The sequence below is a fragment of the Dipteris shenzhenensis genome, chromosome 16, assembly GCF_047967505.1.
Source record: "Dipteris shenzhenensis isolate YYH24624 ecotype China chromosome 16, Dip_SZ_1.0, whole genome shotgun sequence".
In the NCBI taxonomy this organism is placed as follows: domain Eukaryota; kingdom Viridiplantae; phylum Streptophyta; class Polypodiopsida; order Gleicheniales; family Dipteridaceae; genus Dipteris; species Dipteris shenzhenensis.
Window position 1 is genome coordinate 29,589,420 of NC_141611.1, and position 12,724 is coordinate 29,602,143.

Below are 12,724 nucleotides of genomic sequence, written 5' to 3' on the forward strand. Positions count from 1 at the left end.
ATCTCCAAGGAGCTGGATGTGCTGCTCTAACAACTGGAGGAATCCGTCGTATGATGCTCCATTGCTGAAGACCACCACAGGTACTGTCGAAGAAGCCCCTCTTGGCACGAATCGTCTCAGCATGATCATTGGAAACCCGGTACTGCTGCTCCCACGCCACAGGAGCTAGGCATACTCCTCTAGTCTGGTACTAGTACAATGATCAGATTGGTACAACTTGGTTACAATAATCCAACTGATACTACCTGCGGTGCCAGGTATGCTTCCCTGCATGGGCACCTGTATCTCAGAGCTGGACAATTATCAAGGACAAATAGAATGCAACGTACTGAGAATATAGTTGGGACAGCAATGTTATGGACATGTCCTTGGAAGATATATGCTTCCCTGCCTAGAGGATCTCTTGCTGAAGTTTTTGTAACTTGTTGATGTGCTCCCGCATCGATGAAGACTTCTTGGGATCCAACAATCTCATCTAGACTTCCAAAGAGACCCTCTTCATGGGAGAGGTTCGACTGTACAAGGATGCCAAATGCTCCCATATGCTTTTGGCCACTGACATATGCTTCACGTGTTTAATCACCTGAGAAGTACAGTTTAGGAATATGAACAACCTTACCCTCACATTGACACAGTCCCACATTGTACAAGGATGCCCTACAAGGGGCTGCCCACCGAACATGCTCTGACCGACTAGGCTGTGTCAGCCTGCAGCCCTATAAAGGGGCTGCTATGCAGCCTATAGGGGCTGAAACTGAAACCCCCTGCCTATAGGCCAAACACAGGGCCTATAAAGGCCTCATAAGGGCGGGTCTGCAGCTTCCCCATCAATGCTCAGCAAGATACACCACAGCAAGGAGTGACACGTGGCAACCAGCGGGCCCCCTACCCTACTCTACCCGGGCACACCCACAACTGAGGCCCTCTATCTCTGCAATGTGACATCAGGAGATGTTGACCTCCAACATTCTATACAAAGAATCCATTCTAAATACAAGGGTTGTCCTAATATAACTAGCTTTTCCTAAAAGAGCACAGCTATTATAGCAAAAGCCCTCCCTAAGTGATCTAGATAGATCAATACATGTCCTTGGAGTCATCCTGTCTCAACCCTGAGCCAATGCCATCCGTGGTTAGACGATAGCTAGTCCCATCAAGGATGTAACATAAGGCACTGTAGTAAGTCCCGAAACTGAAAGTGAAGCACATGACTCACACTTGAAGGCATTCATGCTTTCTTTTACGGGAATTACTCCCCAGAATCAACCGAATCTTAGCCTTGGACAGATGCTTAACAATGTAGCACAATAAAAATCAATTCACTCATCCGTTACCACGAGATTACCTGACTTGATCAAGAGCTAAGCTGCATACCTCCAATTCTGCCTTGTCTTTCAAAGCCATATCCAATTCTTCCTTGAGCTCTGGCTGAGATTTTCTCAGAGCCTTAATTTCCCTAGCCAACACCCTCATCTCAGCCCTTACTTTAGCTTCAACGCTGTCTTTTTCTTTTTGCAGGTTTTCAAGTTGCTGCCTGAGCTCAGTAACCTCAAGCCTTGTCTTCTCTTTTTCCAAATCAGATGCTTTCAGTGTTTCTTCAATCTGCATTCTGGCCTCCTGATCATCTTACACAACCAGAAGAAACATTGAATAAAGAAATAAACAATTCTGTACATTCAAACTGCTCTAAAGGAAGGTGAATAGCTACGTGAAAACAGCATACCTGCTCTACTCGGGCCTGCTCAACAGCATTCATGAAACCAGTTCGAGCCTCCTCCAGCTCCCACTGAAGATTGTTGAGATTATCCCGCTCCATGGATACCACACGTAGCAATGTATCCCTGCTCTTTCGCTTAGTACTGTCGACCTCCTCCTCTAAGTCTCTAACCTTTAAAATAAACAGTCAAATTATTAAACTTTAACAAAACTGTGAAATCTCTCCATTTATGACAAGGCATTCATATGGCACCTTTGTTGCAAGAAACTCCTTGACAGCTGTTTCCTGATTCAATCGAGCTATCAAATCTTCCATATCAGCTTTTGCTGTACCAAACCTTCTTTGTAAATTGGTTAGCACTCTCCTCACATTTCCCCTCTGATCCATTGGCAATGACACTTGTACATCTTTGAGAATTTGTGTGTGGAAATTAGGCAAACTATCTGAGCTCTGGTTGCTGCTGTTGGGATGCTCCCATGGAAAACCATCCAAAGGCCCATCACCAGTGGCTGCAAAAGAAAGTTCACTACCTCGGGCAGAACTGACCTCACTTGCAATACTATCTATTGAGGGTCTTCGCCCATGCCATGCCCTTTCCTCATCTGTGCTAGAGTGCACAGGTTCCAGCTTTTGCTTAGTGTTGTTACTTTGCTCTGCCATGTCTGCCTCTGCAGTCGAGTCCAGTCGTTCAATGGCAAAAACATCATCTAATTCAATGGATGTGTTTTCTTCTCTACTACTGTCCAATACACGCTCATCAGAATCATGAGATTCCTGAGTCTTTTCTGTGGAACCATCTGTTTGCGCTACTCTCGAATCTTCTATCTCAATCTCTAAACCCTGCTGGTTTGTTTCCTTTCGAGTTTCTGACCCAGCTATCTCATGAGAATCACTGTTATATTTTGTCCCTGAAGTAACGACCGAGCTTATCCCAATTGATGGGACTCCAAGCTTCAAGCTTGGGTCAGCAGCAAAATTGGATAGCTGTGCTTCCTTGGCCACATTCATGGCTACACAAAACAAATATGAATATTAATGTCAACCTTGCAATTTCCATCTCTCTTTCATAGTACAAAACAAAATCTATCGAAACAAGTAACACAGCTGTGATCTGGAAATTCCAAGTAGAATATTAATTTTATACAATGTACAAGTTTGTAGAATATCCACGAGCACCTTAAATGCAACAAAATGACTGAATGTATACGAAGGAAGTAGTTGAATGACTGAATGTATAAAAAGGTTAAGGTAGTTAAGCTGTTCTCACTTTCTGTATGTCTTTCCCAAACCACGCTCAATCTTCTCTTGACATGCAAAACTGTTGATGGGCCTATATACATGGAATTTTCAGACTTCATCTATCACGGGGGCGTGAAATTCTAAGTACTTTAATGTACTACAAGACTGACAACTTTGGTTTTAAAGTCCAAACGTGGGCTTAATAATGTGTAATTAAACGCGGCATGGTGCCTAGCACATAAGCGTAATTAATCCCTAGGCCCAAAGGCATTCCAAGGAATTAAAAGAGTGGTTGTTGGAAAATGATGACGTGTCATTTTTAATGGGCCCCCTAGAGGACCATGTATAGAAACGGAAAAGAGAATGCCTTTGGATTGAGCATATGGGTTAAGTGCACTTATGTGATGGTGTTCCATGCTTGAAAGCCTTGCGAAGGCTCAATGAATTGGGGCTGCATGCTCAATTGCAGGGAAGATCTCCCAGATGCAACTTGTAATCATTTCACTGTGAAATATAAAGAAATACCGAAAGGGGCGCCACGGTGTTTGGGGCCAATCGAGTGCACTTGTCTATGTTTGTTGAGCAAGGGCATTCTAGCCTCCATCCCTTTTTCAGTGGTTTTGTTTGTGAACAAATGGGTAAATACCAAATGGTGATCATGCAATAGTTAATGGTTGTGATATATGTTGGGGTAAAGGCACATTGCCACCCCTTTTATTAAAGTTATGACACCTATGACTGTCTTAAGACAGTCATAGGGGAAAAAACCTAATCCTAATAAAACTTAAGAGTTTGTGGTGTGGCTCATCACTTCACACCCGCACATTTGGAGTCTTCTCTCTCTCACTCTCTCCCTCTTGTACTTCTCCCACTCACCTTCCCCCTTCAGCTGGTATCAGAGCCTACCCCTCCCTCTCTACCCCGGTCTACCCACTCCCCCTACCTTTTTGCCCTAGTGGCCAGCAAGGCAGCAGCGCAAGGCAGCGCGGGCTGCAGTGAGGCAGTGCGGGCAACAGCAGGGCGGCAGCGCAGCAACAGCTGCATCGGCAACGCAGGGTATCAGCGCGGGTTTGCAGCGGGGTAGTGCGGGCAGTAGCGCGATCTGCAGCGGATCTGTGAGCAAGGCAAGGCAGCGCCGAACAGCGCCAGCAGCTGCGAGCAGGGCAAGGCGGCGCGCATGCGTGGGCGCAGGCAGCGCGAGCAGAGAGGCGGCGCGCAGGTGTACGGACGTACGGTCGTCCGTACAGCCGTACGGACAGCAGTCGTCCGTACCGTACGGACCTCCGTACGGATTGCGATAGGAAGGGATCTGCAGCATTCTCCTTCGTCAGGGATCTGCGTCTATTCTCCTTCGTCAAGATTTGCAGCAAGAGAAGTACATTTTTCGAAAAAAAAATTTCTGAACCCTGCAGAAGTACAGCAGGTACACAGGTACTCTGCACAAGTACACTGGTACAAAAGTACAACAGATACATCAGTTTTTTTTGGGGAAAAAAAGCGAGGAGATTTGGACTTTTCCCGAGGTGCATTGTATTGCGTGAAGTACAGCAAGTACTTTTCTTTTATTTCCCTCCTGCTTGGAGGAGGACTTGTGCACAGATATCGTGATTTATGCATCTGACAGAGGATATATGCTTTTACTGGGTTTGAATCTCAGTTTACGGGTGAGCAGATCATAGGGCTTTTGCCCAGTAGTTGATGCTTTGTATGCCTTGAGGTAGTGTGGTGCCAGAGTGCACACATTTGTCTCGATTTCCGCAGTGTGGAGGTGACATTTTCTTGCAGGTCACATTTCTTGTGCAACACTCAAAGAACCTCAGTTGAGCCACGCTTGGCCAGGGCGCATCGAGTTTACTCGGTCCCTAACTGTCCATCGTTGACAGTGCTCAAAAGGTTCCTCATTGAGTGTTTGTACGTTGGAATCTGTGTATGTCATTTCTACACAGGGCAGTATTTGCATTACACTGTTAGTTGATTTTGTCAAAGAGATTTGCACATTGTATGCCTTATCCCTCATTGTTGAGGTTGCTTTCACTTGGTACAAGTGTCAGATCAAGGGGCTTTTGCCCAAATTTTGCTTGAGAGCACTTGGGTTACTGTCAGAGATCTTCAGATGCATTTTATTCCCTTGGCAGAAGGGTAATTGCTTGGGATTTATCCCATTTTCTGTTGCAGGTTTTGTGACAGGCTGAAGTGTCTCGAGCTCTTTTTTTTTTCGGTAAACAAAACAGTATATGCCAAGTGGTTTAGGCATATTAAATCAGTGCAATACCTCATCTGAGGTGGGAGAAGTGATCAGGACAGCAGTGCAGCAGTGTTTACAGCAGTGTTTTGTGCCCTGTCAGCTGATGATGCACTGTTAAAGCACTTGTGGAGCATCTGCAGCATTCTGAAATTACTGTTTTTTTTTTTTTTTTGGGCCTATTTGAGCACGGTACAGTGTGTCAGAAGGTACAGTAACTGGAGAGTCTGTTGTGCTGCAGATTTTCTGACAGTAAAAACAGCACTATTGTGAGTGCTCCTGGCTCTTGATAGAGCAGGTTTTTTCTGAGAAATCAGAATTTTATTTAGTCTTTTTTTTTTTACTTACAGGAAGTCAGGTACTTTCCTTATCTGATATGGCATCAGGGGGAAGTGAATCATCAATTCTGAACATAAAGAAGTTGGAAGGGGCACACAATTATGCATTATGGGCAGAACAGTGTTTGAATGTACTTCTGTTAAAGAAGATTTCTAAGCCCATAAGGGTGAAGGGTGTCAAGCCATCTAACATGGCAAATGATGACTAGGAAGAGCTTGATTTGTCCGCAAGGGCAGCTATCATGCTTACTATTTCTGATACTCTTGTGTTCAATGTTCAGGCTGAAAAGACCTCTTATGGCCTATGGCAGAGGCTAGCAGAGTTATATGCCCAAAAGAGTTCAGCCAGTAAGGTTTATTGGTTGAAGAAGCTGGTTGATCTTCGCATGAAGGAAGGTACAGCTATGACCTCACACTTGAGTGAGTTCAATGCCATCTTTACACAGCTTATTGCACAGGGATTGAACCTTGATGAGGAGTTCAAGGCTACTTTCTTGTTGTGTACCCTCCCTGAGAGTTGGGACACTTTCAAGACCACCCTGTCAAATTCGAATGTCACTCTTATGTATGATGATGTAGAGAGCTCTCTCCTTATGGAGGAGATGAGCAGGAAGAATAATGCGAGCAGCAAGTCTTCAAATGCCTTGCAGGTACAGGATAGAGGCAGGACTCAGCAGAAGGGCAGATCTGCTAGTAAGTCCAAATCCCGCAGTCAGTCCCGTGGTAAAAAGGATATTGAATGCTTTTATTGTGGCAAGAAGGGACATGTGAAGTCTAAGTGCTTCAAGTTCATACGGGATCAGAAAGCCAAAAAGGCTGAAACAAAGAATGCAGGCAGTGGAAGCAAAGGCAAAGGCAAGGCCAAGGTAGATGACTTGGATGCAGTGAATGTTGCAGCAGAGGACAGTGACAGTGACAGACATGAGGTATTATGTTCTTCTGTTGTAATTGCACATACCTTAATTATTGATGGCCATGACATGCACACCTGGCTCTTGGATTCAGGTGCTTCTTTTCATGTTACTCCTCATAGGGAGTGGTTTACTTCCTACACAGGTACTCATGGAGTTGTTCACCTTGGGAACAACTATGCATGTCAGATTGCAGGGATTGGCAGTATACAGATAGTGTTCCCTGATGGACGCACATTTATGCTTGATGGTGTTCGCCATGTGCCGCAAATCAAGAAAAATCTGATTAGCACTAGCTTATTGGATGACAGTGGTTACCACACCACATTTGGGGATTCCAAATGGGTGATTACTGATGGCCAGGTTGTAGTGGCTAAGGGTTTTAAGAGTGATACCTTGTACCCTCTTAATGTTTCCAGTGTGGGTAATCATGTTGTTGCCATAACCGAGCTGCCAAAGGTTTCATTGAGGCATAGCCGGTTGGGACACATGTCTGTTAAAGGAATGCAAGAACTGTCACGTTTGGGTTATCTGCCGTCTCTTTCTTTTTCAGATTTGCCTACTTGTGATCATTGCATATTTGGCAAGCATTCTGTGACTCCTCATAAGAGGAGAACTCCCCAGAATAGAGCACCGCTTGATCTAGTGCACACTGATTTGTGTGAGATGCCACAGTTATCACTAGGGGATGCAAAGTATTTCATTACTTTTATTGATGATGCCACACGCAGAGTGTGGGTCTATTTCTTGAAGCATAAAAGCGATGCCTTAGATGCTTTCAAGAAGTTTGTCGCTCAGGTTGAGAATCGGACAGGTCGCAGGCTGAAATGCCTCAGATCCGATAATGGGCGTGAGTATGTGTCACATGCTTTTGTGCAGTTTTGCGAAGCTAAGGGCATCAAACAGGAACTCACAGCCCCTCACAAGGCATCTCAAAATGGTGTAAGTGAGCGAATGAATCGAACTATTCAGGAGAAGGTTCGATGTATGTTGTCTTATGCTGCATTGCCCCATGGCTTTTGGGCAGAAGCCGTGCAAACAGCAGTTCACATTATTAACAGGTCACCAAACAAGGCTTTGGAGTTGAAAGTGCCAGAGGAGGTGTGGTCTGGCAAGCCACCCTCATATAAGCACTTACGTGTATTTGGCTGCGAGTGCTTTGCTCATGTACGCAAAGAACTGCGCACCAAACTGGAGCCAAAGTCTCTCAGATGCATCTTTATGGGTTATGGTGACAAAGGTGAAATGGGGTACAGGTTATGGGATCCCGTTAAACGGAAGATTATACGCAGCAATGATGTCATCTTTAAAGAGGATAGTGTACACAAGGAACCCGTGCAACCTGTGGAATACAGGAGGGTTATTTATGATGATGTTGGACAGCAAAGAATGCCCTTTTATATGCAGCAGCAGGCTGCTGCAGATAACCCTGTTCAAGAGGGTATACAGGCTGGAAATCAGCCAGATAATTTTGCCAATGATGCACCACTGGATATGCCAGCAGATGGGGCTGTAGAACAGCCAGATATGGTGGTACAGCCACCCGTCATGCATGACGAACAGGACAGCAGCCTAATCCGGAACATTTTGTTAGGAGGAGCACCCGTGTACAACGGCCTCCTGCCAGGTTTGTTCCAGGAGCCAATAATGTGGCTGATTTTATCATGCTGACAGATTGTGGTGAGCCTTCCAGCTTCAAGGAAGCTATGGGAAGAACAGAGAAAAGGAAGTGGGAGAAAGCCATGCAGTCTGAAATGGACTCTCTACTTCAAAATGATACATGGGACTTGGTGCAGCTACCTGCAGGCAGAAAGGTTTTGCCATGCAAGTGGGTTTACAAAGTCAAAGTGGATTCAAATGCTTTACCGAGGTATAAAGCCAGATTGGTTGCCAAGGGATTTAAGCAGGAGAAAGGTATTGACTTTGATGAGATCTTTTCCCCTGTAGTCAAGATGACTACTTTGAGAGCAGTGTTAGCTCTTGTTGCTCATGAGGACATGGATTTATGTCAGATGGATGTGAAGACTGCTTTTCTTCACGGAGATCTCCATGATGAGATCTACATGAGTCAGCCAGAGGGATATGCTGTTAAAGGGAAAGAGCAGCTTGTGTGTAAGCTCAAAAGGAGCTTGTATGGACTCAAGCAGACACCAAGAGCATGGTACAAGAAGTTTGATGCCTTCATGCAGTCTCAAGGGTATCATAGGTGTGAAACCGATCATTGCTTGTATACCAAACGGGCAAAGGATGGCAGTTTGATGCTACTCATTCTATATGTGGATGACATGCTGATTGCCAGTAAATCTCAGCATGAGATTAGTGCTTTAAAGAAACAACTGCATAAGTCTTTTGACATGAAAGACTTGGGTGATGCCAACCATATTCTTGGCATGCGGATTACTCGTGACAGGTCCAAGGGACTCTTGTTTCATGACAGGTCCAAGGGACTCTTGTTTCTGTCACAGAAGGAGTACATTGACAAAGTACTGCAGCGGTTTAAAATGGAGGGGGGGAAGTCTATTAGTACCCCGTTGCCTCCACATTTAAAACTCAGCAGTAAGGACAGCCCCAGATCAGATGATGATAAGGCTGAGATGGCCAAGGTTCCGTATGCATCTGCAGTTGGTTCTTTGATGTATGCCATGGTTGCCACTCGTCCGGATATTGCTTTTGCGGTGGGAGTCATCAGCAGGTATATGGCAAATCCAGGCAAGCGGCACTGGGAAGCAGTGAAAGGTGTCTTGAGGTATCTCAAGGGTACCAAAGACTTGTGCATATGCTATGGTAGGCAGGATGCATTGGTGCATGGTTTTACAGATTCAGACTATGCAGGGAATGCAGATAACCGGAAATCTACTACCGGTTATATTTTCACATTTGCAGGAGGTGCTATATCATGGGTGTCTCGGTTGCAGAAATGCGTTGCACTGTCAACCACTGAAGCTGAATATGTTGCAGCCACTGAGGCTTGCAAGGAAGCAATATGGCTTACTCGGCTGGTGGGAGACTTGGGCATTACAGGAGATATGCCAGTTTTGCATTGTGATAGTCAGAGTGCTATCATGTTTGCAAAGAATCCGGTTTTTCATCAGAAGACCAAGCACATAGATGTGAAATATCATTTCATCAGGGAGGTACTGGAAGACAAGTGACTTGAGCTTGTGAAGGTGCATACTGATGATAATCCTGCAGATTTGCTCACTAAGAGCTTGCCTACAGAGCGGTTTGCACATTGCCGCCACATCATGGGATTAGAATGAGACCACTCTTATTTTATGGTCTTGTATACAGTAACTGTATATTGCTGTAATTTTTATTCTTTTCTCCCCTCTAGGCATATTGGCCTTTAGGTGGGAGGTTGTTGGGGTAAAGGCACATTGCCACCCCTTTTATTAAAGTTATGACACCTATGACTGTCTTAAGACAGTCATAGGGGGAAAAACCTAATCCTAATAAAACTTAAGAGTTTGTGGTGTGGCTCATCACTTCACACCCGCACATTTGGAGTCTTCTCTCTCTCACTCTCTCCCTCTTGTACTTCTCCCACTCACCTTCCCCCTTCAATATATGCTTTGTGAGCTGTAAATAAGTGCTGAAGTGATTAAAGGTTTAGTTCCACTGCCCTCTGAGTGATTAGAGGCCGGTTCCATCATCTCCTTGGTGCATATTTATTATTAGCAGCAATTTTCTCTCCAGTAGCCAAAGAGAGGTGTGATTGATATTTTTAGGGCAGACCATAAAAATTGGCTATTGCAGCACCATGATGCTGATAACACATAAAAGTAAGAACTGCCCTTTCTTGAACACGGAATTCCTAATTGAAGGCAGGATGTATCATGGGTAAGCCTTACATATCAATGTCATCTCTATTTCTATGCCATCACCAGCATGCAACTGTCTTCCTGCAAAACTTTATAACCTTTGTATTGTGCTTCTGTCCTTCCCAAATTACTTTGTCTTTAGCAACTGTTTAATTGCCAAACATGATAAACACAACATGTCCCGACACAATTTGTCTACAGACATTTTGACATTATTCTTATAAAGTTAAGGTTCTAATTAATCTACCTATCCTTTAGAGCCCCTGAGAAAGTAATCTTTTTATTTATTTTGAAAAGATGAGTCATGCTGTTGCTCCTGAGCTCCTTCCCACCTCCTACTGCAATCTTCAACCTCACATCCTCTATTCCACCTATACCGCCCCCCGCCCCCCCCCCCGCTTACTCCTCCCTTTCTGCTCCCTGTCTGCCGAGATTTTACCACCCTCCCCAGGGTTCAGCTTTGCCTTCCCCTATCTTGTAGTCCCCCTCAGCATCCTTTAAACAGCCCCTGCTCAGTTTTGCACCATTCAAACTGGCTTGGGGCAGCTTTGACAGTCCTGAGGCCCTCCTCAGGTTTCTTTCTCTCTTCATAAGTTTCTGTCTCTTTCATCTCTCCTTCTCTCGCCATGCTTAACTGGCAAATCCTAACGGAGCTTTGTTTGACTTGAGGAAACTGCTTCTAGGAGGTGGCCCTCCCATTCTCACTAGAGGAGCTTGATTAGAAGCGTTCTTCATTCCCACCACCATTCAGACCTCTTTCCTCCCATGGACAAGCAACAGGTGCAGCATGACCTCCAAGATCGTGCAGTGGTGGGATGCATTGTTGGTCTCATGAGCAGACAAAGCCATGTTTGAGATTGGGTCCAAGCTGGACGAGATCGAATTGTTGGTCTCATGAGCAGACAAAGCCATGTTTGAGATTGAGTCCAAGCTGGACGAGATCGAATCGATCCATCATGTTGGCAAGTTCCAATCACGCTAAGAGAGCTAATCTTCCTGCATGTTTTCGTAGAGTTTTGGAGGCTCCTTCCATTACAAAAGCCTAGGTACTCACAGACAATGGAATACCAAAGGTAAATTGGATTGCTGAGGACCCAGATTTCCTTCCAAAATGCTTGAGAGCTTGACTGGTGGAGAGTTTTGCTAGGAGTTGTGGTCTAGGACTACAAGGCCAGCGCTTCATGGAGATGGGGCCATCTGGCCAAGGCCCGTCCTTGCTTTTCCAGCCACCCTCCCACAATGAGAAGGGAAGATGGAGACCATCCACCCTTCGGAACTAGACCTCAGCCTTTTTTCAATCACCCTCCTACTAGAAGAGGGGAGCACATCTTTCATAGGGACAACCACCACAAGCAAAATGTGGGCTCAAGTGGAAACAAGGACGAAAGGAAGATTAACAGAATGCTCAAAATCAAGCCCACAAGAGATAGAAAGAGAGATCAAAATGTCACCTACAATATATTGACTGCTGACCATCCCCTTCCACCTTCTCCTCTTTGAGACGGTATAGTGACGTCCCTCTCTCTGAAGATTACATCCCTACTAATGATTACATTGCAGGATGCAGGGTACATCTCAACATTTGCTCACTGCATGCAATGAAAATGCATTTCTCTGCTTTGCTGTCCAACTGCTAGCTTTCTTGTTTTGGAACATATAAATTGCACATAAGTGAAAAACTCTCAAACGCATGACACTTGGCATTCTGTTTTACCAAACTTCATAGAGTGGACACCCATTAAGTACATATGTAGTTGTAAACTCCATTTGTTGAGGAGTGTAGGAAGTGGTGAATTGTTACTAAATGCCACTCTTCCTGCAAAATCTTTGGAGCTTCCTGCCACACTCTCTCTCAAAAAGAACCTTGATTCAAGAAATGGAGAAAATGTCTCTCATTTCTTGCTCAAGAATCATCTATGAAAGTTAGGATACATTTCTTTTCACCAAAAGTTTCAATCTTCATATGCCCAACCAAGTCTACATGCACAAGACCAAGGGACGCTGGTGCCCTTTTGTCAAGTAGAGTACCACTAACCTTGACTTCCTGGAAAAACAAAAAAATGGGAGAGAGAGAGAGAGAGAGAGAGAGTGTTTATTCTCAGCCATCTAGCTGATTCCTCCCCTCTTGAGCGGTCAATGAGTCCAAGCATATTTAGTGTGAGGAAAGCTATAGGTTTACCGGAGGAAAGCTATAGGTTTACTTACCAATTTTTTTGTGCCCCTTCTTAGCCCTGGGATTAGGACTTCTTTCCTAAGAAGGGGAAGCTTTTACCTGAGATAGACTTCCTTTGTTTTCTTTGGTAGCAAAGGCCTTGCGTTGTAGCTTAAAGTCTCTCTCCTCTACCTCAACTTGAGGTAATTCTTCCTCAGAGAAATCTCTTCTAGCAAATCAATGACCATATTCTCTGCCATGTTGATGTCATCCTCAAAGTCTTTGGACCATCCCCGGGTTTTCT

At 44.8% G+C, this 12,724-nt stretch overlaps 1 protein-coding gene across 1 annotated transcript in view; it reads right to left on the reverse strand.

The window, feature by feature from the left end:
* LOC147892805 (PX domain-containing protein EREL1-like) overlaps positions 1 to 12,724 on the reverse strand; it is a 72,459-nt gene that overhangs the window by 20,884 nt on the left and 38,851 nt on the right. Inside the window, exons 6-8 of the mRNA XM_087387313.1 lie at positions 1,970 to 2,727; positions 1,724 to 1,888; positions 1,375 to 1,617 (exon numbers count right to left, since the gene is read on the reverse strand). Of these exons, the coding sequence (XP_087243439.1) occupies positions 1,375 to 1,617; positions 1,724 to 1,888; positions 1,970 to 2,727 (1,166 nt within the window). The remainder of the gene's footprint in view (positions 1 to 1,374; positions 1,618 to 1,723; positions 1,889 to 1,969; positions 2,728 to 12,724) is intronic.